The sequence below is a fragment of the Ornithodoros turicata genome, chromosome 4 (genome assembly GCF_037126465.1).
Source record: "Ornithodoros turicata isolate Travis chromosome 4, ASM3712646v1, whole genome shotgun sequence".
NCBI lineage: Eukaryota > Metazoa > Arthropoda > Arachnida > Ixodida > Argasidae > Ornithodoros > Ornithodoros turicata.
Genome location: NC_088204.1, coordinates 18,412,834 through 18,440,293, shown reverse-complemented (window position 1 = coordinate 18,440,293; position 27,460 = coordinate 18,412,834). Strand labels below are relative to the sequence as shown.

General features: G+C 45.2%; 2 protein-coding genes across 4 annotated transcripts; one reads left to right on the top strand and one right to left on the bottom strand.

Annotated features, from left to right (window-relative positions):
- The first annotated feature begins 74 nt into the window (after positions 1–74).
- Positions 75–26,295, top strand: LOC135391226 (glycogen debranching enzyme-like). Of its 3 annotated transcripts, XM_064621391.1 has the most exons (30): positions 75–346; positions 446–502; positions 1,781–1,945; positions 2,332–2,554; positions 4,046–4,132; positions 5,686–6,019; positions 6,799–7,017; positions 7,100–7,208; positions 7,411–7,753; positions 7,973–8,303; positions 8,358–8,481; positions 13,015–13,178; positions 13,245–13,346; positions 13,416–13,568; positions 13,632–13,782; positions 14,869–15,100; positions 15,178–15,434; positions 19,215–19,348; positions 19,406–19,539; positions 19,607–19,785; positions 19,879–19,981; positions 20,548–20,773; positions 20,834–20,945; positions 21,561–21,696; positions 21,751–21,863; positions 21,948–22,165; positions 23,108–23,205; positions 23,710–23,797; positions 23,879–24,158; positions 25,516–26,295. In XM_064621391.1, exons 1-29 carry the CDS (start codon positions 268–270, stop codon positions 24,143–24,145), a joined length of 4,938 nt encoding a protein of 1,645 aa, XP_064477461.1. In that variant the 5' UTR covers positions 75–267; the 3' UTR covers positions 24,146–24,158; positions 25,516–26,295. The 3 variants fall into 3 exon arrangements, with proteins under 3 accessions (XP_064477461.1, XP_064477462.1, XP_064477463.1); XM_064621392.1 differs by lacking the exon at positions 4,046–4,132; XM_064621393.1 differs by lacking the exons at positions 75–346; positions 446–502 and adding an exon at positions 585–812.
- On the bottom strand, positions 26,030–27,449 carry LOC135391228 (glutathione peroxidase-like). Its single transcript, XM_064621395.1, has 7 exons — positions 27,312–27,449; positions 27,022–27,058; positions 26,858–26,949; positions 26,646–26,793; positions 26,443–26,588; positions 26,297–26,381; positions 26,030–26,243 (listed from the first exon to the last, which is right to left on the bottom strand). Exons 1-7 carry the CDS (start codon positions 27,416–27,418, stop codon positions 26,211–26,213), a joined length of 648 nt encoding a protein of 215 aa, XP_064477465.1. The 5' UTR covers positions 27,419–27,449; the 3' UTR covers positions 26,030–26,210.
- Positions 27,450–27,460: the final 11 nt, after the last annotated feature.

Genomic DNA, 27,460 nt, shown 5'->3' with positions numbered 1-27,460 from the left:
TGTGACATATGTTTTTTTTTTTTTCCTTTTCTTCCTCAAATAATTTCCATCTTGGTGTGGCGAAACACGATTTTGTAGCTCGTGCCGAACGAGAGCTGATACGTCTCTGCTAGCGCGCGAACTACGGAGAATGCCACTGTGACCGCAAGTTTCACGCCTGCGTCAGGTGAAGAAATCTCCCGAGCGACCGCACAAACCAATTCCTCCGCCGTGATTCGTTTTTAGTTTTGACACGCTCTAGCGAAGCGCGTCTAAAGAAAAGCGATCATGAACGAAGAGACCATAAACTCCGCATCATACTGCAGTGCCTTCTTCGTCACATTTGCTTCTGCGAGGGAGCGACGACGTAAGTGATGGCATGGTCAAATCGATAACTAGAACGGTTAGCATTACGCAAACAGGCAAGCGCTGGCTGCGTAAAAGCACCCTGTTTTTCAACACACAGGACAACTGCAGCAACACATCGGTGAAAAGAAGTATGTCAGGCTCTTCTCAAATTCAAGTAAGTTATTTACATCATCCCTTATTTGACAACAGCAGAGAGTAGTAGCTGGTAGTAGTTTGAAAGTCCCGCGCATGACCGCTAGAAGCGCTGTTTGAGGGTGACCTTCGGTATTCGCGTCCTTTGCCTTTCACCTTTCCTCTGGGAAAACAAACCGGGATGCTGGATGTTTTGACGACACGTGAAGTGCAGGCACGAAGTGGTGCTTTGGTTATTCTTGTCATTTCTGGCATTGCAACCGATTTGGTGTCTTGCGTTGTGCAGTCATGATCTAGCTGAACGTAGCAAAGACAACATTTTGAAGCAGTCGGTAAGCGCAACTGCGATGACTTGATTGGCAGCTAGTGATATTAAACTTCGTCTCTGTGTGTTCCTAGGATGTCAGTAGGAAATTGCATACAATGCAGTGTGCCGATCAGCTTGTGCGGACTTCGTTTGGTGACGGTTGATCAGTCAAAGCGCCTTATCCGAACCACCTGCGCTGCTGCTGTGTGCAGCATGCCAAATTGGCTGTGTCTAGAAGACGGACCCGATTCTTTATGCGGCGGGGTCCGTCGGATGGTCTGAGTGGAACTAGACTCTGTTTCCTAACCTAACCAACCTAACCTAGAGCTGCACGAAGCTAACTTGCACTAACCTGACTAGAATAAACTAACCTATCCTAAACTAACTTGATCTAACACGACATAATGTTGAAAGCGGAGTGTCCCGACGGACTCCGATGTATAAACAATCGGGTCCGTCGGACCGACGGACCCCATTCTTTACGCAGTGGGGTCCGTCGGATCGTCTGTGGTATGAGGAACTAAACTGTTTCCTAACCTAACCTAACCTAGAGCTGCACGAAGCTAACTTGCACTAACCTGACTAGAATAAACTAACCTAAACTAACTTGATCTAACACGAAATGATGTTGAGCCGACGGACCCCGATGTATACACAATCGTGTCCGTCCGACAGACCTCTAGACACTTCCAACTAGGCTTACAGGTTTGCAGTGCAATTATTGGCCTGCTGCGCTTGCAGTGAGACATTGAACTGCAGAAAATAGTGTAGCTTTGTGTTGGGTGATCTAATTACGAAGTTGTGATATGTCCCTGTAGAGCGCACTTCCGATTTCTGAGGTTCGATATAGACGAGACTGTACACGAGCCCACGAATTTTGCAGTGCCACAATAATGCTAAAGCTCTGCACATTCATATGGCCTTCTCCATAAGGCCGGCTCGGGTAGAGGTTTATTGGCTAGTGCAGCTTGGACGTTCATCTTTGTCTTGCAGATCTCAACCCGTCAACCCTGGCCGCAATGGAGGCAAATGCTTCAGCCGACCATGCCATGCATGTTGCAAAGGGCTGCGAACTTGAAAGTGGCCCCTTGCTTCCTGTCGATGTCTTTCAACTCAACTATGGTGTTCAGGAGACAACCATCTACAGAATACCCAAACGTAAATTCTTCTACATCCACTTTAAATTGTGCTGTATTGCGATTTGTAGTTTTGATAAACGGGGTTGGCAACTATGTTACGATCCAGTAGAGATTCACGTTGTCTGTAGACATGGACGGCCGTAGAAATCAACAGGAGAGATTCTTGCGATTTCTGTGGGCGTGTCTGTCGCTCGCACCAGTGATTTTGCTAGCACCCCCAAAAATACCTGCCAAAATACCCCCCAAAAAACAAGCAGGTATCACATCTTCCCTGGAGAGTTCTAACGCCCACTGATGAAAACCCTGCCCAAAATCCCTGACCTGCACATGGGTGCAGTTGCCTAGCGATAGAACACGAAATACTCACACATGACTCTTATCACTTGTCACGCTTTTCACTCTCAGTTGGCAGAGTACGCTTCACCTTGGGGCCATCACTGTTTGGCAAGAATGCTACCGTCTATATAAATAGTCCCCCGAAGGCTGCAACGCCTTTTGAACGAACAAAGTACTACAAGTTGCAGTGGTCGAAGAGCATCTGCAACCCTCTGGATGAGTCTGCTAACTACATTGATGTTGTGTTCCACCAGTCAGGAACCTTCCATTTCTACTTTCTCTGTGAAGGAGAGTGAGTGTTATGTTCCACACGCTTTCATTCGTAATCAGAACAGTGGTGATTTTTCAAACTTCATGCATCATGGTCAAGGTAAAGACACTGGATTGGGGAAAGTAGCGCCATGCTTTCCCTTTCATGCCTTGGCCTTGGAACAACAATGGCGGTCACTGCACGTGTTGGTATGTTATGGCCGCCATTGTTGTTCCAAGGTCAAGGCATGAAAGAGAAAGCATGGCGCTACTTTCCCCAATTCAGTGTCTTTAGGTCAAAGGAGTCGTGACACTTCAGTCGACGGTGGTTCATTACGCCATGCATGCAGCTGCGTGCCGGGGTAGTGAGGAAAAAAATTAATATTTTTCTGCGCGTCATAACTGGCGAGACACAAACCCTTGAACAAAAGTGCGCATCAAGCTAATGGCTAGAGTGTCATATCGGAAGCCGAAGATAACCGTTATTTATTGGCTGAGCCAGAATTGAACCAAACCGATATTACTGCTGCCATCCTGGAACTGAACCAATTGAAGAAATTTTGGTTACTGGTTGTGTCCTTTGACCTTCAATATTTTTGTGACCTTCCATCGATTTCGTTCAGTGCTGATTTTTAGGGCTTGTTTATGATTGCGCTGTCTTTAATGCACCGTAGCACAAGTAGAAGTCCCAGCAACACAAGTGAGCATGGAATGACCGTTTTTTAATTGGGAATATACCATGAGACTGTGTTTGTGTAGAGCCAGGTCTAGATTACGTGCCTTTCATTATGTCCACCCCCAGGACTACACGTATAAAGAAGAAACAGCGAAAAAAAACATAAAAAAAACATCATTGTGGATATTGCACATGTTGCTATGCCAGGTTCTACCTACAGTTTCATGTTGCATAATAAAAACAATTAAAAACCTCAGTGCAGCAGGTGATGGCGAAAGCAAGGGACGATACAAAGAGATGAGGACTACAAGGCAGTGTTGCACTGGGTTTTTCCAGCTGTGTTTTTCGTACGACATACCAACCCAACCGAGTTTTAACTTTATTGATAATGCATATTTTACACAATGAACCAGTTAACCCTTTGCGAACCGGCTTGAACCGATACATATGTCGCCCTTGAACTGAAGCGGAACACAACTTTTAAGTCAGAACCTGAACCAAACCGATGAAATTTTCGGTTCAATGCTCTAGTATGGCCAATCCCCATTGGCATTTGTAAGAAGAGCCGGATGAGCTTCGGAATTCTTGGGGTCGATTTTCTATGTGTCTGCTACGTCCTTTGATGCGAAACATGGAACGTATACGTTCAGCTGTCTTACGTTACGTCTCTTACGTTTATTGGGGATACTAACTTGGGACAAAAGTGTTGCAACCCCTTTGAGCAGCATTGGTAGTTTCTGGCATTCTCACACCTTGTGGGGAATTGCAACCAAATGATTTGGAACTGTTTTTGAGCTGATTTTTATCCAAGTGTTTGAAAGGAACCTGGAGCTGATTTATCATTAACCCTCCCAACAGAGAATACCCACTACACCCGACAACTCCCAATAATGGGACACTCGATAGCTCTCTGCCCACTCTCGAAAGCCTGCGAGCGGATACTGGGTATGTGCTCTGCTTCCGTGAATGCTCCCTCTCCTTGTGCCCCTTACCCACCCACGTACCTAAACCTTATTCTCTGTGGAGCATTCGAGGAAGTAGGGTTATTATTCTTATCTGCATGGCTGTGATGACCTTGCTTTGAGCATGCTGCACATTTCTGTGTTTCTTGCATTGCTATAATAAAAAAAAGCATTTCCGTTGAAGTTGAAAGGGAAATGGGCATCTTAAATATGGGAACAATTCCCAGTAAGTAAGTAAGTAGTACATTTATTTCCCCCTGTAAAAGTGGAGGAGGCATCAGGCGAAAAAGTTCCAAGGAGCTTGACTAAGCCTCCGTCCTCTTACAAGCTAAATAAACAGAATAAATGGAAATAGCGACGGGTAATAACAATACGGGAGAACATGACTGCATGCATGTAACTTGCAGTTACAATGAAGTAGTATTAAGGAAAAGCACTGAGACATACAATTACCATACAGCATACAAATGCAACAAGCAACATACGAGTGCTAATACCCGGACCCAGAAGTAGTTGTAACACACAAACTGCATGCATATAAACCTTAATAAATGGAATTAACATAAACCTAATACAAGTACCTACCAAACCAGCTACTACTGTTCACTAAAAAAAAAAAAAAAAAAAGAAAAATCTCAACTTAGACAACATGATGTTACTTATACCAATTACTCTGTGTGAAATAATTAACGATTTCGGGGGCTGACTGGAGAGACGTTGGAATCCATAATTAGTTCTGCTGTGTGGTACTAACCACAGATTTATTGTCCTAAGTGTATAGACATCATGCCGGTTTCTAGGTGAAAGAACACCTAGGAGGGAGTCAACACTGGGCCACCAGTTCTTTTGCTTCTAACGTAAAAATGAAGAAGCAGTATAGGGTGCTGGATTTCAAGACATAATATTAAAAAAAAAAACTGTCTAGTGTTGCTTCTGTAGCATAGGTTCAGTATAGCACATAGCGCACCCATGTCGTAGGAAAGCGTGACCTTCACGCGCTAGAGACCCCGGTGGACGACGATACCGGCTAGGGATAAATAAGGGGAGCCTACTGGCGGAGCGTGTTCTGGTAGCTCTGCCCAACAGTTCGCGACGTAATGTAATCGAGCTCGATTATTTTTGACAGGAATAGCTCTCCAGCACAGCACTTCTGGCAAACATGGAGCTTTTACACGCTTGCCTGCTTTTTTAAAGTGCCAAGCATGGTGTTGCACAGCTGCAGGGGGTGTACGCAGTGAAAATGTATCTATTACCTATAGGATACCTATTGGTACGTAATACTCGAATAAATGAAAATAAGTTATTTCCACAGCAGACTGTGGTGGGAAACGCGAGAAAGTGTTTTGGTCAACGGGTGCGTGTTATACACTGTTACACGCTGAAAATTATGGTACAGTTTCTTTTTTAAGTTCTACAGCTGAGCCTCTTTGCCAGATGCTTTTAGACTTTTGCCTGCTTTTGCTTTTTGGTTTTGCACGATTCTCTTTTGCAAGTACTTGCATTGTAGGAGTTGCTGTTGACACCTGAAATTTGCAGGTCAGGGAATGCTGGCTCTGGCTACTTTCTGGTCAACCCCCTCTTGACATACGGTCCAGACGATGAGGTTCTTCCACTGGATTGCATTCAGTGCCAAACTGTTCTGACAAAGTGTATGGGTCCCTTGTCAACTTGGATGGACAAGCTGCGTGTTAGCAAGGAGAGCGGATACAACACGATCCACTTCACTCCCATACAGGCCTTGGGTGGTTCAAAGTCGTCTTATTGCCTTCGCGATCATCGAAAGTTGAATCCGATGTTTGACAGTGATGGCATATCTCATACAATGGACGACATAGGGAAGCTTGTTGAAAAGCTGCGCAAAGAATGGAAGGTACGTTGTCTTGAACTGTAGAGTAAGGCTATGCATATAAAAGTGAAAATGAGTAAAAAAAAAAGGGGGGGGGGTTGATATGATGTGGCCACCTGAATAATTCCTGCAAGAACTCTGATCCCACAAAGTATAGTTTTAATGCAGCAGTGAAATGCCCCTCCATAATTTCTAGTTTTTGGCTGCAGCGTGTTGTGCGACAAGTAACAAGGGCTTTTGCGAAGGGACATTCACAACTGACTAGCACAACTGTAGCACGTAAGTGAGGCCTCTGACCTGCATACCCGCTAGAAACCCTCCCCTGCTTCAAAGGATATGTAAGTGAACAAGTCAAGAGGGAGGACCAATTAGGTGACTTGTAACGTGGCCATAGCAGACTATTTTTTGGTGGCCAATGAGAGCTTATGGCTGCTGACGTCACATGTGGGGACTTTGCTAGCCCGACCCTGCTTTCTCAGAGCCGCACCATGAGAATGCACCCCGTATCAAAAATATTGTGCACAGTGACAAAAAGGCTGCTGCTGATGGATTCCCGATGGACTCCCGATGGGCTGCTGTTTTGTTTGTGCAGTGGCATGAAAGCAAACTGTGCTGATTGGATGTGCTTTGCAGGCTTTCCTTTCTTTGTTGCTTGTTTATGGTGATTATTTTCTCACAAGTAATGTGAACTTTGATGCTCTGGGGTGATGCAAGGTTTCAAAATGCAAACTTTGCCATGACGCACTGAGCAATGCTTATAAATCTAGTCAATTTCCTCACAAGGAAGGTATCTTACTTTGCAGATCTTATCAATTACTGACGTAGTTTTGAATCACGTGGCCTGTGAGACACCATGGATCTTGGACCATCCAGAATGCTCCTTCAACCTGATAAACTCCCCACATCTGAAGCCAGCATTCTTGCTCGACCGCGCCATACAGTACATGTCAATCGAAATCTCTGAAGGAAAATGGACAGCACGCGGTATTCCACCTTCCATCACCGAAGAGGCTCACCTCGAAGTGAGTTGAGAATTACCGTAGCATTGCAATATTTTGTTTAACATTTGAGCATGCAAGCAACATTGTACTCTTGCAATAACAGGCACTACGTCGGGCACTGTACAACACAGTCCTGCCACCTTTAGAACTGCACGAATTTTACGTAGTGGACATCGATGCGATTGTTGAAAAATTTCGGAGGCTGGTGAAAAGTAAGTGCCGTTTGCCAACTCATGCAGAGAAGTTCTTACGTGGATTGGTGCCATTTCGGCGAGAGGCGTTACAGTAAAAATGCTGTCTGTCGGCAAGCACTGGAACACACATATTTACAGGGACCAGGCCATAGCTCTCGATTTTTCTCTATTTCTTTTCCGAGTGCTTCCATCTAAAATAAATTGCAAAATCTCTCAACAGCTGGTGGACGTCCGGAAATTGGGCCATTACCGAAGGCCTCACTCAAAATCATCCCAGACCCAGAGCTTCGAAGAAATATGTCGACCATCGAGATGGACGTGGCACTGAAACGTTTCAATCGCAACTGGGAAGCTGGTGCAGCTGATGCGCCTCAACAAATTGAGCGTTGTTGCGCGGAGCTGCGGAGCTGTCTCTTCCAGCTGAATGACGCAGCGAAGCAGGTTTTGCTGAATCATCTACATGCTGCTGTGGAGAACGTAGTGAAAGGTGTGCGATACTTGAGAGTGCAGGAAGATGGACCCAAGAAGCAAGATGTATCCCCAGAGAATCCTCTAGTTTCAAGGTAGGTAGACTGGCTATCTTCATTGTTAGCAACAGAAATTTAAGAACTTGCGCTGTCAGTGTACAAAATAGCAACCTTCTCATAGATAGTAGGAGACTTGCTGTAAAGTTGTTGGGGAACTAGACGTGTTTGGTGTTTTTGTCACTAATGAGCAAGAATTTTTTTCCTTTTTCCTGTGCTGAAGCTACTTGGCTACTGAAACACATTTATCCTGTCTAGGTACTTTGTGATTCAATGTAAGGTACCAAGCCTGGAAGTTCAAGAAATGGAGAAATTTATGTTCACTCCAAATGCTGCCTTTGCAATGGCCCACAATGGTTGGGTAATGGGTGACGACCCACTGCGGAACTTCGCGGAGCCGGGCTCGAACGTGTACCTTCGAAGAGAGCTTATCCCGTGGGGCGACAATGTAAAACTACGCTATGGAAACTCGTCAAAAGACTGTCCGTTCCTGTGGCAATACATGAAGGACTATGTGTGCGAAACTGCTCAGCTCTTCCACGGCATCCGTTTGGACAACTGCCACAGCACACCACTTCACGTTGCAGAGGTTGGCAGCATTGCTATGTAGGATTATGGAAAACTAAGGCACTACGGCTTTCAGTATTTCATCGATGCTGCTCGCCTGATCCGGCCAGACTTGCATGTTGTGGCGGAGCTGTTCACATCGAGCGAGACGACAGATAATCTCTTTGTCAACAGACTTGGCATCACTTCTTTAATTAGAGGTATGTGGCACCACTCTTGCAGTTGCACATTGTCAGGTGGAAACTATTAGCCTCTTTTCAGGTTGTATTTCGGGAGCTGCAAAATGGGCGATATTAGGCATTTCAGATGTGCATAAGAGGCAGAGTAGCTGTCCTGTATGTGCAGTGCCCGGTGTTCTCCAGCAGAGGGACGAACCGAACCCAACCTGAACCAAAAACCATTATTAACCGAACCAGAACTGAACCGTTAAAAAAAATTTTGTAACTTGTTCAAATAACATTTCACACCTACCCAAATTACCGACTGTGGGAGCAATTTAAATTGTGCTACGCAGAGTGTTACTGCAGTATGCCAACGACTTTCATATGCCACACTACCGGAGTTGTAGCATCGCAAAGGACGATGCACAAATGACTAAATGGATTGCCGCAGCCATTATTCCATTTCTGGACTACATGCATGAGGCTAAATGAATGTCACAGAGTGGGGACTACCAGCTAGCGTAGGCTAGTGGCCAGGATGATCTCATTCCATGCCGAGACTTGGAGGCGACGCGAGTTTGAACCCTGGCTCTGGCTGTGCTGTCTCAGGTTTTTGCTGGTTTTCCAAAGACATTTCAGATGAGCGTTGGCCCAGGACTCGCGCTAACCCCCCCTGTCCCCCACTTCTTCCTGCCGTCCTCGCTCCATCTGTCCATGTCTATACGCTGCTCGTAGCCACAGTTGCTCCGCGGTGCTGACATGGAATTTTTATAAAGAAAGAGTGGTGACTGCATTTCACGCTTTGTCTTCAGTTGTTATGTACTGTAGAAGACACAGCTGTCTAAAATCAGCACTCCGTGGTTTATCCCATCTGAAATGTCCAGGCATTGCAAGACTCTTTCTTTCGAGTAATAAACACGTGCAGCACATGATCCACCTCCAAATACAATATTGACACAACACCTTCAAGCGCAACTGAGGTAATATGGGCCGCGGAACTACGACGGGCGATTTTAGCTAACCGTGTCCCCAAAGTACATGATCCATGTGAACGAATGAAAATTCTTTGAATTAAACCATGTGAACCACGATATATCGACTAAGATAGTCTTGCAGGTGCGGATCTAGGGGGGGGGGGGGTCTAGGGACCCGGACCCCCCTCCCCCCATCAGTTCTAGTTCAGCTCATGCACGTGGCACTTGTCCACAGATCTCCCCCCGGGAAAATCCAAGATCTGCCCCTGTAGTCTTGTGACATGTGTAATACACAATTTTCCAAGGAAGAACCACTATTTCTTACTCTGCGTGCAAAAGACTGGCGTAATTATACTGGGTGCTTCACCTCACATAAAAGAAAATTGTATTAAAACTTCTACCTGTCTGAACACTGTGGGGTCAATGCTATTTATCTCGGTGGGGAGGAGAGATTTTGCAAGGACTTCCAAGCACTTACCAAATTTAATTTTGGGAGAAATTGAATTTCCCTTACAGAACTCCCCTTACGGAAGCAGAAAGCACATGACAGATTTGCCCCAGTGTATTGCAAAATACATTCACTACTACAATGGTAATAGCTAGAGATGGGACGAATCCAAAATTTTTCTAATCCGAATCCGAATCCGAATCCAAGGAAGGTTCTACAAAATCTCAAATCTTTCGAATCCTTTCTTTAAAGAGAGTTGAAAAAAACACATCTAGTGGAAAGTATTTTGAAGCAGAACATGATGCCTTTGTTTAATGAACAACAAATTTAAATAATGCTTCAGTTTCGGGTGAAAATATACCTATATAATTCTTCTTAAACTTAATTTATTTAACACGTTGTTCATCGACTACAAGAAATACATAAATTCTTGAGTCATAATTATTTCCATAAAACTAACCAACAATCAAAAGCAAAACCAGGTTACTTTTACACTTGTAATGTAACGGTTCGTGTCTGAACAATTCCAGAGCAATATAAACGAACAAACAAGAAAACACCTGTCGGCCAATGAGGCTTTCGGCAGACTCCGGAGGCGCCAATTTGAAAAGCAAACAAACAAACTTGGTTGGTAGATTCGAAAGTTTCAATTCGCCTTTTTTGGTCATTGGTATTGGGGTTTATTTATTTATTTGAAATACTACTAAATACTAAGTAGGAATGGGAAAAGACAACAAAAGCGAACAAATGACAGAATTATACATCTATGCCAACTGCCCTGACAGCAATGACAGACTCTGAACTACAGTCTTCGCCGTGACAACCTCCTCCGGTAGGCTATTCCAATTCCTCTGCCGTCCTGGGAAAAAAAGATAATAACGCGTCTATTCTACATTGGTATGGCTTTAAATGCAGAGCGTGGACACTACGAATAGATCTCTTTTCCTGAAACATAATGTACTGATCCCTATTAATATTAAGCTTATTTTTGAGGATAAGAAATAAAGTCTTGAGTCTTGCAATTTTACGTCTATTGACCAAATTCTCCAAATCCGCTTTGTAGTAAAGATCTTGACTCAGTCTCTTGTATCTATTAAAAATAAAGTGAAGTGCTCTCTTTTGGACTGCTTCAATTTTAGAAATATTTTTTACAGTTAACGGATCCCACACAACACTTGCATATTCTAATACCGGTCTGACATAGGCTTTATGTGCCGTTAACTTTGTCTGCCACGTGGCATGTTGAAGATTACGTTTTAAATACCAGAGCTTAGCGGAAGCCTTCTGGACGATGCTGTCCACATGCAAATTCCATGTCAAGTTATTTGAAATATTAACACCAAGATATTTAAAATTACTAACAGGATTCACAATCTCGAATACCTGCCTAGGATTGGAGGATTCGTGGGTTCGGTTGGCACGTCCCTAGTAATAGCCAGAAAAAACATGTGGAAACAGTCATTCCGCGGAGGACCGGTGTGAGGAGGCTAATGTACCTGCCCTTTCACTTTCCTTTTCCAAATTTCTATTGATAAATGGTAGCGTAGCTGCAGTGCAGAGTTATCTGAAATGAGAGCGAGAAGGCCGACAATTTGTGCCCCTCGAAACGACAGCTTTTGCGTATTTATTTAATTATTTTCCAGAAAAGACGTAAGGGACTTACTTAAGGTCCCTTACTTCTTTTTTTACAGATGTAGTAAGTGGGAATTTTTTGCAATGCGACGGGGTAAATCCGACGTGCTCTTTCCGTTTCCGGAAAAAAAACAAAAGAACGTGAAGTTGACTTGGTAAATTTCGGAGATCAATTGGAGAATTCCAATTTCTCACGAATTAAATTTGATAAAAGTCTTGGCAAAATCTCCTCAAGATAAGTAGCGTTGACCCCGTAATGTTCAGATAAGAATTTTTTTAAATAAAATTTTTTTTTTCACGTTAGGTGAAACACCATCAAATTCACAAAGCCCACATATTTACGTAGACTGTTGCATTCAGAGGAGCATTTGCGAAGTCTAGTAACTATGAAGTCTTGGGGAGTACACTTCAGGGCCAGGTGACTGAAATGGGGAGTAATTGCAATCTGAGGAACTAGAAGCCGCAATTACTCCCCAGTTTACTACTTTTTTTCTTAGTGTCCGTTTTGCCCACAAAATGTGGGGCCAGCGGTAGTCATCTGCACTGACATTTCGTTGTGCTTTGAAATTGGATTCCAATGGTGCGAAAATGAATTATCTGACTGAAGCGCCCATTCGAATTCACCCTATGCCAGGCCAATCCAATTAAATAGAATAACAAATGTGTCGTAGCGAAATACACTCACTGTGGCTAATTTCACCTACAGTGACATTCCGATGGAGGAAAGTTCATATTATTGAACTGGTTCGTGAACCGAACCATTTAGGTACCTTCCGGAGCTGAGCAGCAACTTAACCCCTTATGATCAAACCCGAACCAATAACATTTTTGGTTTGACTCTTATTTTCCAGTGCCCATATTACTAGCTGAATTACCACTTTGCCAAGTTAACGTTTGGGGTTTTTCCGGCTTTACCCTGAGTGGCGATGATAGAAATCAGGGGTAAAAAACGGGTAAAAAAAAAAACGGGTTCCAAATTTATCACCTGGCCTAGAAAGAGGTAAAGCATACCTAGGGAGTGACTTTTTCGGGTTAAACCCGGTTCCGCGCGGTTATTCCCCCAGAACTGAGCTCCGACCAATTCGGGTTAAACCCGATTTCTCCCCAAATTCCAGTCACTATGAAATCCTCAAGTGACGTTTCCACTGAAGACGAACAAAGGTCGCCACGTGTAACACATGTAAGAATGGGTCACTTACGTTCCCAGCAATACACCCATGTGTGTCAACACTGTCTATGCCTTCGGGGATTACCGCTGGAAGGTCACGATCCCGCAAAAAAAAAACAATAAAAGAGAGATTAGGAAAGGACTTAATAGACAAGAGGAGAAACAAAAACACCCGATAACACCCGAAGGCACAATTATCGCCCGATTTCTCCCCGAATTACAGATTTAAGAATAGCGCCCGATTTTTACCCCCCCGAATCTGAGAAAGGCATTTAACCCGGAAAAGTCACTCCCTAAGCATACCACACTAACATTTGATGCCTTTCTTTTCTTTTTTCTTTTATTCTCAGAGAGCTTGAGTGCTTACGACTGCCATGACCTGGGTCGACTGGTTCATCGGTTTGGGGGTGCGCCCGTAGGAAGTTTCATGCCCCCACCAGTGCGCCCTCTGGCCCCCAGTATTGCCCACGCTCTCTTTTTGGACATGACCCACGACAATCCTTCCCCATACGAGGTTCACTCTTCTTTTTCCACCCGCTTTGTACTTGACAACCGAGTGCATGACACGTCGTCTTTACAGAAACGGTCCGTCTACGATTTCCTTCCCAGCTCCGCCATTGTGGCCATGGCGGGCTGTTCCACAGGCAGCAGCCGAGGCTATGACGAGCTAGTATCCCATCATGTGAGCTGAATGTAGCCTCCTCCTACATTTGGAATGTGTACACACTGAATTTACTCTGTGTGTTCCTAGATTCATGTGGTGGAAGAGTTCAGACAGTACCCCATGTGGACCACGGGAACCGCTACGAAACCCTGCGAGGTGAACAAGAGCTCCGGTATCATTGCTGCAAAGCGGGCTCTAAACGAGCTGCACTTTGAACTCGGAGCACAGGGATTCTCACAGGTAACCTCTCCACTGCGAGTGTTGATATTAGCCATGTTTTTAACTTAAATGGTATTGCATCAGGTGTACGTGGACCAGGTGGACCCTGACACAGTCTCAATCACCCGACATCATCCAGTGACGCACCAGTCAGTGGTTTTGGTTGCTAGAACTGCGTTCTCATACCCTAAGAAGCCCAACGAAACAGGCTGCATACCGCCACTTTGCATTCCAGGTAACGCCACATTACTAATATGTTCGAGAGGTCGCAGCGCTTAGGTATACACAGTTTTCTTTTTAGCTTTACCGAAGCTTCAAAAATAATTGTAAAAGCACACTCATGAGCTAATCAGACTTGGCATCCATTAAGAATAAGGTTGTTGAACAGAGGCATTTTCAGGACTTCGGTTTCGGTTCGTTTACATAGCACAATTCGGCAATGGAGATCTCAGTGTTCACCCGTGTTTCATGATTTTAAAGAAAGTCTTTGAACAATGCCCCCAATTCTGTTATTCTCGCATTTCCCTGAAACCATCTGAAGCAAATTAAAATACTTCTTTTACTTAGTGACCTCATTGCATAAGCAACCTTATTCTTAATGGCTGCCAAGTCGGGAAAGCCAGCGACAAAATTACTGTCCCAGACTCTCGCAGTGCAATTGAAAATTTGGTGCAGCTAAAAAAAAACAAACACCTGGTATGTAGACTTGTGTTTTCATTTTCGTTGGGTGCAATCAGGTGGAAAAGAAAAAAGATGCCAAGCAAGCAGCCTTAGCGAATGCATAGTGCTTAGCATTCTGCTATGCCTACATTCATTGCTGAATCTGCACTATAGCAACCTCGTTAAAGTTCCTTTCTTTCTTTCTTTTTTTAGAGGAGTTTCACCCTAAGACACAAGGCTTTAGGGTTATGTGGTTCAATACATAATGCGCACATTGCATTGCGTGCCAGATTGAGGAAAAAGGGATTGTATTTACACCTGTCGTACAGAAGTGCTTGAGCCTCGTTTACGCGCCTCGGGAGCGAGAGCGTCCCGTTATATCCCATTGATTCCTGAATCTCTCCCGCCTTGCCGCATTAGCGGAGACACTCGCAGTATTGCCAGAGCCCGTTGAATTTCAATATTTGTGGTGCCAGTTTTCTCTGCATCTGTTACCCCCCCGACGCAGGTCGTCATCCACGCAAATGATCACTTTCATATAATTATCCGGCACAACTTTGGGCAATGTGTCACAACCTCTCTAAACACTTATTGTGTTTTTGCTTATTGTTTATATGGGGGGGAAAAGGCAGTGAGTTTTACCGCTCCAATTCATCATCAGGTGTCATAGAAGAGGTCATCTTCGAAGCACGCGTCGTGAAGGACCCTACCTATGACAAGCCAGAGGTGAGGGATGAGCACTACATCACTGGAGTGCACAGCTACAAGCTGGAGATTCGCGAGCACTTGTCTCTCTACGAGTCCAAGATGGTCGAACTGAGTGAAGCGAGTGAAGCCAATTTGCAAGAGTTAGACTTCACCACCTTCACCCCAGGATCTGTGATTGCGTTCAGGTGAGGCTTTCTTTTCTGGACTTTGGTTACCACAGCGAGTCAATCAGCACAAGCTAACTGGAGCCACCTTTTTGCAGGATCTCCATGCATACGTCTGCAAAGACTGCAGCTCTGTTGATTAGGAAGCACCTGGCTGTCTTCGGCTATGAAAATTGTCCCGAGGGTGTGAACCCAAACGCTGAAGATGGTGTTCACACAATCGCGAGTCGACTTAGCCTGCTGGATCTCAACAGGGTCATGTTCAGGGTCGAGTGTGAAGAACAAGCCGAAGGAAGGGGTGGTGGTACATACAGACTACCCATTGTCGGGAGTCTCGTCTACTGTGGCCTGCAAGGTACGAACAAAGTTGGTTGGTTGGTTCATTTTAAAGGGAGACTCCACACAAAAAATGTGTTGAAGTAAGAGTGCGACATCAGTCCGTACCCTATGGTATCTCGGTGAACACAATTTCTCACCCTCAAGTGGCCTAGATGATTAGAAAATGAATATTTTCCTTTGAGTGATTAGGCACTCCTCCACAGAAAAGCAGTCTAGCAACACTGTGCTTCACCTCACTTGTATTCCTCGTGTACGGCTTGCTGTAGGTTTTGCTTTTACCACTGGTGAATGTTTTACAACGAAATCAGGGAAGCAGACGACTGGTCATCCACACGACACAAAGAAGTTACGAAGCGCGTGCCCGAAAAACAGTCGGTGGCCCACACGCGACTACCGGTGATGTCACATGGTGCAGGAGGTAGTGGAGGGAACCTTCAGAAGTTTCGGTTTCGTTTTGAGCTTCCCAGCTCTTTTGGCAACTAACGAGTCCCCAATTGCCAAACCAACTGTATTTCTCATTTCGGAAGAATGTATCGAACTTATTTACACAGCCATTATAATAGTTTCGGATTGTCCCTGAGTCTCCCTTGAAAATCAATAAAATCTCAGTGCTGGGTACAAAAGAGGAATGGAGGACGACACAAGGAATGACACACAATGGGTGTTGTTCAACATGTGTCGTTATGATGACATTCCTTACGAAGTGTCATTCCTTGTATTGTCCTTTGCCCCTGTTTTATACCTAGCACTGGTGCTTTGTCGATTCTACAAGGTATGCTCTTGAGGCTGCCTTTGTAAGCTTATAATTGTTACTATGAGGACTGTGCAAATATTGCATATTCGATTCAAATACCGAAGTGAATATATTGCACACTGAAAAAACGGCTAGGAAGCAAGCAAGCTGGTGACCAGAATATGTGATGAAAAAACTAGAGCATCAAGAGAGAACTGTGAGAGAGTGTTCTGAGGCTGGAACAACATAGAAAGGACAAACACATACAAAGCCTCAAAAGTGGTGGCCACCAAACCACACCACCAAACTAGAGCTTATCTGATTCAAATGCTGAAATGAATAATATTGCCAATTCGATTCAAATACCGATGCAAATATGGAATTCTGTATTTGACTTTTGAATCGAAGCAATATGCTTGCAACCCGCAAGTATATTTGAATAGGTTTTAAAGCAAAAAATGTCACAAGAGAGGACATGAAACAGAGAGAGTGAGTGCTACTTTATGCAGGGATCTGTACCCACATAACCTATGTGCATGCTATATATCTGTAAAATGCTTCGATTGAGTGTTTCATTCAGCTATGCAACTATTCGCTTGGTATTCGCTTTGGTTATGTAACTGTATTTCCTTCATATTTGATTCGGGTACATATGTGGGAAGCTGTCCCAGCTAGAGGTAAAGAGAGATGGGTCCGACCAGCAAGCCTGATAATGAACGAATGATTTATTCAGCATGTTTGCGCGCTGAGGAAAGCCACGTGGGCGGATCCGGCTGACGGGCTTCGTTGTCAGCAGCTATTCCCCCGCTCAGAGTACCGACGGGATGGGAAGGTTAGCAACGCTCCGGTTGAGAGGGAACATGGGGTGTGAAGTCGGTCCAGGTGACGTGCTTCGCTACCACGGGTGAAGGAGATGCTGGAACGTGTGCAACAAAGAACCATCGTTGCACACTCGAGCCTCACTATTCCGTGTCTTACAAAGGACAAAAGGACAATAAAACAGGACAAAAGAAGTAGAAGAATAAGAAGAATGACCTGTTTTTTTTTACTGCTGGTTACCTTTCTCCAATACTATGTACCAACAGGCCCAAACATTCACCTTTCTTTGAAGCGTGTCAAAATCTTGTCTGAGGCGGGCAACGAAAGCAGACTGATCCGTGCAAGGGACGCCTGCGGATAGGTGAAGTGGGGTCCCGTAAACCAGCTGTGTTTGAGGAATGGCCAAGGTTGGCCTTAACTGCCGCCTGAATGCCCAAGGGAATGGATGTCAGGTCCTCAGTCCAGTTTGCACGGTCACCGTGATCCATGACAGCCTGCTTGGGGTGCCCGTGGAAATGCTCCACCGGGACGACGTTGCATGCCGGATGGTACGTGGAGGTGCGTATGTGCTCTGCCTCGGGGAGGCTCAGGAAAACTGGTTCTCAAGTTGTGGGCGCTTGCCTCTGACGACTTCTTCTGGGAAGCCGCAGCGCGGAATCTAGGTGGATGGGAATGTACGCACGACGGTCTCTACAGTTTCATCTCTCATGGGAGTTTAATCTTTCTTCGGGCATGCGGTAAATCTGTCGACACATGTCAACAGGTAATGGTACTATTGCGATGAAGGTAGAGGGAAACCTGTCCGTCCAGAAAGCCTGATAACGAACAAATTATTTATTTGGCACCAGCTGACCGGCTTCGTCATTGGCAGTCACCACATATGACTATTTGCTTTTTAACGGGAAGGGTATGTGGCACTAAGGGGTAACAGCAAACTGTTCAAAGGTTACGAGGCACACATGGTCTATAAATATGCCTTTATTGCTGCCCGGTGAGTGGAACGACACTTCGTCGTGTGCTTTCTCCAAACTTTGCCCTCTCCCCTGCACAGCTGCAAACTGCTGTAGCACATTATTAAGCAATTTTTATCCCTCAGAATTTATTTGCTGTGTTCACGGGATGCACATAACTAGGTGAGCAATTTGAAGACTAGCACAATTTTTATGTACCGTAATTTCGCGCATATTAGCCACGGTTTATGCGCGATATTTTTTTTTCTCATGGGCACTCTGCGGCTTATCCACCGGTGCGACTTACCTGATGACTATATCTCCCTGGTATTTTCCCCATACGCTGGTTTTAACGAAAGGGCCCACAGTGTCTCTGGAACAGCGCTGCCCTTCCAATGCACAAACAATGTGTAACAGGGGCGCATCAACATTCAAGCAGACTGACCATCCTGGTGCCTTCTCCCAAGCAGCCTTAACGAAAGTGGTGACAGTGATTCATGTCTTCTGGTAGGCCACTGACCAGTCGATCCATGAAAAACACACAACAGGGGCAGTCTGATCTTGGTAGAACACTCGAACCTGACCTTCTTTGTTGTACACCATGCCGTATGGACCACAGGGTTTATGGCCTTACTTATGGTCCCCTTTGTCCCACAAATTACTTGAGTCTTACTGCCCGTGCTTATCTGCGAGTGCGGCTTATCTGCCCGAAAATTTCCAAAATGTTCTGATAATTACTAATCTACAAAATTGAATAGTGGAAAGAAGTTTGTCCAAATTTCCAATAAATTTCAATTTTGTTCTGCAATGAAGATATTGCAAATCTCGTGCCCGACTCAATCATAACTGGTCATCATGCCCTCTGCTGGCTAATGACACTGAAAGGTCCAGCGGACGGATAGGTTGGTGGCTCCCGCGGCTTCAAGACCTCAACGTTACCATCAAGCACAGAGGCGCTGATGTGTCCTGCTATCCCCTACCCAATACTCACAGCAACCAGAGACCACTCTGCGTAGTCTCCATAGTTGTGCTCAACTTAAGAAGGAAAAGAAATCTAGTCTGAGGGGCAGGACATAACATATTTGTGCACAGTGATATAAATGCATGTGCAAAAGTAGTGACAGCAAGCATGCAAAAGTAGTGACTGGAAATGCCTTTGGTAAGTCTTAAAAGGTGTACAACAGCAAAGACTCATTAAGTCATCTTCAAAAGCAAAGTTTTCAGGAGCCATAATCCCCCTTAAAATTACTATTTGGTCAGCCCTAATAATTACAATATGCGATATACGTTGCAGGATTTATGTCTGTCTTGTCCGAGATACGCTACAAGAATGACTTGGGCCACACCATGTGCGACAACCTGAGGGTTGGTGACTGGATGATGGACTATATCACCCATCGGCTTGTCTACGAGCACAGTACGCTCGCGGTAAGAAGACGACAGCCCGAAATAAGTTTTTCCTTTAATGCCGCAATGCCCTTGTAGTTGTCCGAGTGGTTCAACATGCTATTCACGGCCGTGAAGAAGCTGCCGCGCTACTTGATCCCGTGCTATTTTGACGCCATTGTGACGGGGACTTTCTCCATCTTGCTCGAGGAGATCTGGCAGAAAATGTCCGAGTAAGTTACAAATGGTGCCAAACGGCTTGTAACGTAACCCTTGGGTGGTAACAGCAGTTCCTTCCAGCTTTGTGAAGCATGGCCCCGTGCTGGTTCGTGAACTAGCTCTAGGCTCCGTCATGATGGGTGGCTGGGTGCCCGGTACCAACCTTCCCCCTTTGTCACCCAACTTGACGCCGCCCCAGCCTCCCCACCGAATTAACGAAGCTGGAAAGAGGGAAGAGGCATGCACGACGTTGGCTGCAGGTAGGATGTTCTCTCTGCTTAACAGCATTATTTAGCTATAAAAAAAAGACTGCAGCTGTGTGTGCAGTAACCAGCAATACTATTTGCTTTCAGGTCTTCCACACTTTGCAACAGGCTACATGAGGAATTGGGGCCGAGACACATTCATTGCACTTCGGGGATTGTTCTTGCTAACCGGACGGCACCAGGAAGCCAGGTATTGGAAACGCTACTGCAGATTGCATGTCTTGACAGGTTTCATCACAGGAAGCCTATGCAAGAGGAAAGCTTTTCATGTAACTTTGACATCTATTGCCAGCAGTATCAGAAATGGTGTATTTTTAGGCTATAGGCGTGGTACAAGGCTGTCACAAGTAGCCTGCAATATGCACGTTTGTGGGATTCTGTGTGCAGGCCTTTGACCTCTCTAATGCCAGGAATTTTCCCAACACCCCAGAAATGTTTCATATGAATATGCATGCCAGTAGTAGCCAGTTGGAACTCAACAACCCCATGAGACAAAAAGCCTGTGCAAATCCCTGCTCTCTGCACGTGCATTGTGGTACTTCAGAGCAGAAAGCAAAACATTGCATGAGAGTGTATCTTTGCATAATATGCACAACTTGAGCTGAATACAGTATTGCTGGTTTACCTAGCATGTCACCTTCTATGACCCCACCTTCCAACACCCTTAGTGTTGGCACTTGGAAGGGGGGACATCACACAACATCATACAACATTCATGAACATCATCTCTCCACCTCTGCCTACATCTGTGTCCAGGTACATAATCCTTGCATTTGCCGGATGCCTTCGTCATGGCTTGATTCCAAATTTGCTGGACAAGGGGACATTTGCCCGCTACAACTGTCGTGATGCCGTCTGGTGGTGGTTACAGTGCATCCAGGAATATACGAAGGATGTACCCAATGGGCACCTCATTCTTAAGGACAAGGTGTCTCGTCTCTATCCCATGGATGATTCACCTGCCCTGGAACCTGGGATCTGTGTAAGTCTTCCACACTGAGGAAGGGTGACCATCTTGTAAGCCCTCGTTTACTTTACTCAGGAAATGCCTCTGGAAGAGGTGATCCAGGAAGCACTGCAGCGACACTTTGAGGGTGTATCTTTCCGCGAACGTAATGCGGGACCCCAACTGGACCAGCACATGTTAGATGAAGGTTAGTGCATCCGCATACATATTTATATGAGCAACATCCCCATGGGATGTCCTTCTGGAAGAAAAAAGGCAGTATTGCTCACAAGGCACAAGTTTCATTAAGTGTTACATTCAGCATTTACACGGTGCCAGAATATGGCAGGTGTCTCAACGCACATTGTGCAGACAACATGTATACAATTTCCTGTTGTCTCCTATGGAATACCATATGACTGCACTGCAGAGTACGACGTTGACATGACAAGCTGCCGTCAACCACATGGGCAGCCACCCGTAGCCACAGAAAGCTGTGTTTGAGGTCGTCTGCTGCGACTGGCTGAAACAGACGACATGCTGGCTTTATAACCCCATGTAGCTAAGAAGTGAGACAAAGCATTTTCTCAAGCAAGCCCACTGTGTCTAGTTATAGTAAAGTTCTGAGCTATACCACTCTTGCAAGAGAGGAGTCTGTCATGAGCCACATGCCCATGCTACTTCTCCCATAGTCGTTCCCAAGCTCTCACCAGTGCGACTCTGCTCCAGCTGCGGCTGGCGTTACTGTTGGGTTTTATTCAGGCGGTAGATCAGTTTAAACATAAACGTCTGGTAAAGCGGTGCCTTCGTTTTAACACTATAGGTTTCAACATCACATTTGCAACAAATCCCATGACTGGGTTCGTGTACGGCGGAAATTGCCATAACTGCGGTACGTGGATGGACAAGATGGGAAGCTCGGAGAAAGCTGGCAACAAGGGAAAACCAGCAACACCTCGGTGGGTCCCTCTCTCTGTACTGTGCAGTCCGCTCATGTAGGAACATTATCTCAGGGATGGATCAGCAGTAGAAATTGTGGGCTTGTGCAAATCAACCTTGCGATGGCTGGACAAGCTGTACAAGGATGGTCATTATCCCTACAATGCTGTTGAAAAGAGCGACTATGGTACTACATATTTTATAATCATAGTTAATATGTGGGGAAGGTTTCCTCCTACATGCTAAATGTCATTGTTTGTTCGTTATCCAGGTATTAAAACAGTGATGACCTTTGAACAGTGGGGTGCATTAATCAAGCAGAACTTCGAAACTTGTTTCTGGATACCAGAAGCGGGCCAGGCTATTGCAAAAGAGGACCCTCATCCAGAACTTGTGAATCGTAGGGGAATGTACAAGGACACCTACCTGGCTAGTCAACCCTGGACAGATTACCAAATGAGACCCAATTTTTGCATTGCTATGGTTGTGGTAAGGGCTATGCACATAACTGAGAGTAGGACATAGCATTAACATAACAAAAGTCAAGATCAAAAAGTTCCCAGACTAGCCCTCTAAAAATACAAGGTCATTCGAATTTCTTCCCAAAGTAGTCCCCTTCCCAGCGCCGCTGCTGTTGTCGGACTGGATTTCTTGTCCTTCCAGCTGCTGGATCATCTGGACGTCGTCAAATCGGTGGTCCTTGAGCCGCGACTTCAGCTTAGGAAACAAGAAGTCTCGGGGGAGCCAAGTCCAGTGTATACAGGGGGTGGGGAGCGACGATCATGCCATTACGTGCAAGGAACTCCCGTGTTTTCAGTGACAAGTGTGAGGGAGTATTGTTGTGGTGGAGCACCCAATTTTGTTCACGCTGCAGTTTGGGCGTTTTTGCCTCGCTCAGGATACTCAAAATTTTGCAGTACAGTTCTTCCGAGTTCAGTGTGGACAGCAGGGATGAATTCTTGGTTCACAATAGTGCGAATGTCGAAGAAAATGCAAGAGTTTCCGCCGTGCTGCTTGCGGATGGTCTTCCCGACCGTTCGTAAGCGTGCGTGCCACTCAAAACATGTTGCCCGGCTCGCCGATTCATCGCCATAGGCCTGCCAAATCATCTCGCACGTCTCCGTTGCAGATTTGTCAAGTTTGACACAAGACTTTACGTTTGTTCTGTGCTCATGTTTGATGATCTTGACGAAATCAGAGTGGGTCCTGCCTGTGACAAGAAAATCGCTAATAACTCTGGTCCCAGAGTGGATTGGGAGACACCACGCGGTATGCTGATTGGTCAGGGCCACATCTCCAAGATGGGGCCACCGCGTCCCTGTGCTCCGCTGTGTCTGTCAGCAATAATGTCAGTCCGGGAACTTTTTGATCAACCCCTGTAGAATGACAGTTTAGACGGTTCCCTGAGTGTCCCTCAAAATACTATTCCAGGCACCCGAACTGTTTGACGCTGATCATGCGTGGGCGGCGTTGACAAATGTCCGCAATGTTCTGCTGGGCCCCTTTGGAATGAAGACTCTGGATCCAAGGTAAGATGCTGTGACACCTAACATCATGCTTACAACTCAATACGATGCTCCGTGTAATCTATCTAATGGAGGAACGACAAAGACTAAACAAGAGGACAATCCCTGATGAAAAATGTCTGCAATCCAAAGTGGTTTATGAAAGGATTTCCACTTGAAACCACTTATGTTCAAAGTGGTTTCGAGTATAAATCCTTTCATAAGCCACTTGGGATTGCAGACATTTCTCACCTAGTATGAAAGACAACTCTTTCCAAGGGTTAGGCAGAGGCTTGGGAAGTGCTTGCCCTCCGCGCCCTCCTATTGGCCGGCATCCAGGAGGCGGAGCCTCCCTCGCTCTTGGTCAGCAAACTCTGGGATAGTCCTCTATTGTATTAATTAACCTAAGCTGGCTGAAATTTAAAAATGCAAGAACACTTGCTCCAATATCGAAATGTTTTGTGTTCACACTCGTGCTTGTGTCTGTGTACCAATGGGCCACTGATGGCCACTTCTGAACTATTTCAGTGATATGAACTACAACGGATACTATTTCAACAACAATGATTCGAGTGACTACAAGGTTGCACATGGTATGAACTACCACCAAGGTCCCGTGAGTCAACACTTCATTCTGTGCACCTCTTTTACTTGAATCCACCCACGTACCATCATGATGCAGAACGCATCATTGCAGGAATGGCTCTGGCCTGTGGGATACTACTTACGAGCGAGGCTAAAGTTTGCCCGCAAGATGGGAAACGTGCAGGCCCTCAAGAGCACACTGGCTGAGACAAAGGAAATCCTGTCTAACAACTACCAGCTGGTGCAAAGCACTCCGTGGAGAGGGCTGCCAGAACTGACCAATCGTGACGGAGATCTCTGTCCAGACTCTTGTCCAGTTCAGGCATGGAGCCATGCAACTCTGCTCGAGGTCCTCTATGATCTACAGCAAGGAGAATAGGCTTAGTGCAAAGGTGAGCACCTGCTGTAAGAGAAGCCTGAAGAGGTGGCTACGCTACTTCGTTGGCGTGGCTGGACTGTTAGTATGAGCATGGACAGTGTGTGCATTGTCATTCCACCATGGTACGCTTTGCTGTGTGGACACAGCGCAGAATTGCTGTAAAGTGTGAAGTAATTGGCTGTTGCATGGCATCGCAAGGGGTACATCTGCGTTTAAAATAACTAATGACATTATAAATGACAGAATGACATTATAGATAGAGCCTGAAGTTTTCGGGAAATATTTTTTCTAAATTCGGAGGGTAAAGATCTGGTAAACAAACATGTGCTCTAAATTCATGTGAATTCGGGTGGAAAAAGTTGCAGTATGCTAAATTCGCGGGGTTCCGCGAAATTACGGGTTCAGTTACTCGCACTAACTGTACTGGCTTGGCGCAAACGGCAATGTAACTGCATTTGCTCCCAAACAAGTTAGTGTGCATTCCTACAGACGGCTCAGCGAGGGCAATTTTCTGCGTAACAATCGGTTTCACCCTAAAGAGGCAACCTTCAATTGGGGGTGCAAAGTCTGGGAAGAATCGGGAGAAACCCTAAAACTAAGCAGATGCATGCAATGCTTTATAATTGTACGAGGACCGATCAAACAGTATCCAGAACGGATTTATTTTAAAAAATTTTGACATCCTCGTAGTCCCATTAATTCGAACTTCCAGGTAATCCGAACTGATACTAGAGTGACTGCAAAGTTGTGTATTTCAATGGGGGAACACACTCGGCAATAGAAGAGTTCAGAAAATCCCAGTGCTCTTTGTGCATGCATTGCATCCTGTGCGCTTGCTGAGCGGAGGAACGAAGAATAACCCTGCACATTTCGCTTTCGCTGACCTTGACACGTCATAAACAATGGACCGGTACGGGAGAAATCTGACCAGTTTGGAGGCCACTAGTTTCTTTCGTATCAGTAAACACCCAAATTAGTTAGCAGTCTGCAGCAGGTTTGCTTTGCTTTGCTTTGCTTTGCTTGTGTTGCCTCTTGTGCACATGCTGTCTTATCTTTCCTGGCTATCAGCAGCAAACAGTGTGTCCTGAGAAGACCTGGAAGGCAGGACATCCGAGGTTTACCGACAAGTGATAGTGTCATACAAGACCTGCATATCAAAGGTTGTGTCACTGTCATTGCACAGCGTTGACAGCACACCATTAGAGTTGCTGCTGCCTTGTTCCTGATTGATGCAGTGGTTTGCATGTTTGAATGTCTCAACTGGGGATGTTCCATTTGTGCGTAGCAGTGTCTACTAATGTCAGTGTTAAAAATGGTGTCACACTGTGGTACCTTTTTCCAGCAGCTACTAAAAAAATGCTTTACCTCAGGTGGTCATCACAACACTGGAAGTGGAGGAAAATGTATGGAAAGTACTTGGTACAGAACATCCTACCTCTATGTGACGTTGGCTTCACTGTACTACCGCCGAGAAAGACGGCTTCAAAAGCAAATACTCTACTAGGATCAAAAATTTATACTCCAATACTGTGCAATACACTGCAGTGAAGTACATTCTGATCCAGTAGCTTCCTTGGCAATGCCATATGGTTGCATATCGGTATAGTGCAGTGGTAAGATACAGCATAGAATCTTTCCATGGGAGAGTTACTATGTGGCCTTAGTTGAAGAACCTCCTCTGAATGGTAATTAGTTGATTTATATAGTGTAGGGGGATTTTACCAGATTTTATGAACCTTCCCAGATGAGATACACTACCTATTTTTGTTTATAAATTGCCAATAATAGTTGGTGCTTTTAGTGAACATCTAGTCGTGATTTACCTGTGGTGATCCACACATTTAGAATATAGCGATGTAATAAATTATGGATTGTGAGAGTGTCTCTGCTTAAGCCACATTTTATTTGGTAACAGGCGATCAGAATGAACATTCTTGTAATCCACCTCAGACGAAAATGCAAATCCTTTCAGAGAGTTATCAGACTAAACCAATCACAAGGTGACTTTACGGCTTAATCGTCATTGGCTCTGACGAGGATGGCAATTTGTTGTCGGATGGATTGCTTAGAAGTACTTCTGGAGGTCTGGTTCCATTGACTGCAAACAAAACATTGTTCAGTTTACATTAAATAAAATCTTTCAAATCTTACCAATGGGTCAGTAGTTGGTCCATAACGTCCAACGGGCTGGCCATTTTTGTCGATCAAAAACTTTGTGAAGTTCCACTTGATAGCACTGCAGATAATTATCGATTGTATGTCACACAATAGGATGGCTGCACATAGGAGAAGCCTACTTGATAAGAGTACCAGGCTGCTTCTCCTTCAGGTACTTCCAAAGTGGATGTGCATTGTTTCCGTTGACGTTAATCTTGCTGAACATGTCAAACTGTACATTGTACTTTGTAACAAATTCTTTTATCTCCTCCTCGGTACCTGGCTCCTGCAGTGGTTATATTTGTGCTGATTTTGATTGCAGTTGCTAACTGTGTATGCATACCTGACCACCAAATTGATTGCATGGGAATCCGAGAATACGCAGGCCTTTCGACTCCGCATACTTCTCATACAACTGCTGCAACTGGGTGTAGTTGACAGCAGTTTTGCCTCACTTGGAGGCAACGTTGACAATGATAGCAACGTGGCCCCTGAAGGTGTAATTGTAAGGCTCGGAAAGATGAGCGCAACTTTGATCAAGATGAGATTACGTACCTGTACTTGTCTAAAGTAACCTCATTACCATCAATGTCCAGCGCACTGAAGTCGTAGATTGAGGCTGCGTCTTTCCAGTTGTCGGACGTCGCCTAATGTAGGAAGCAGCGTAATTGAGCGGAGCATTAATCGAGTGTCTATAACAGTCCTTCCGCTGTATTTACCATGGCTGTGTCCGTTGATATCGAGCGTGGTAGATGCCTAAATGTGAGGAAATGGGTCGAAAAAAATCGATACACCTTCCTGTTGCGGGTGGTGCTCTTTAAATGACACAGACAATCAATATGTCAACATTGAGCCACCTGTCGCGTAAGGATAACGTGCGTCGCGCACAAGTTGTGGCCGAGACAAAACAGGAAAAAAGAGCACGACCAGCGTGCACCCCTCTAGCATGAAGGATATTTGCAAATCGGGGCGTCAACGCAAGAGGAAGCAGCCGAGCACATTCACGTACCTGCGTAAATGTAGAAAGATTGCCTTTATCCCTCCGTATCTCAGTTGTGTTTGCTGGGAAACATCTCTCGAACAAAACACGGGGACCTTGGTAATAGTTTGCAGCATTTCTCGTCTGGGGGAGCCACAAGATACAGCGAAAAGTGGCGA

Bases quoted from the DNA above. Each gene is read 5' to 3' on its own strand.
- LOC135391226 (XM_064621391.1), top strand. From the start codon at position 268: ATGAACGAAGAGACCATAAACTCCGCATCATACTGCAGTGCCTTCTTC. The intron at 13,783-14,868 runs GTAACGCCACAT...ATTCATCATCAG, and splicing joins ACCGCCACTTTGCATTCCAG to GTGTCATAGAAGAGGTCATC. The intron at 23,206-23,709 runs GTAAGATGCTGT...GAACTATTTCAG, and splicing joins ATGAAGACTCTGGATCCAAG to TGATATGAACTACAACGGAT.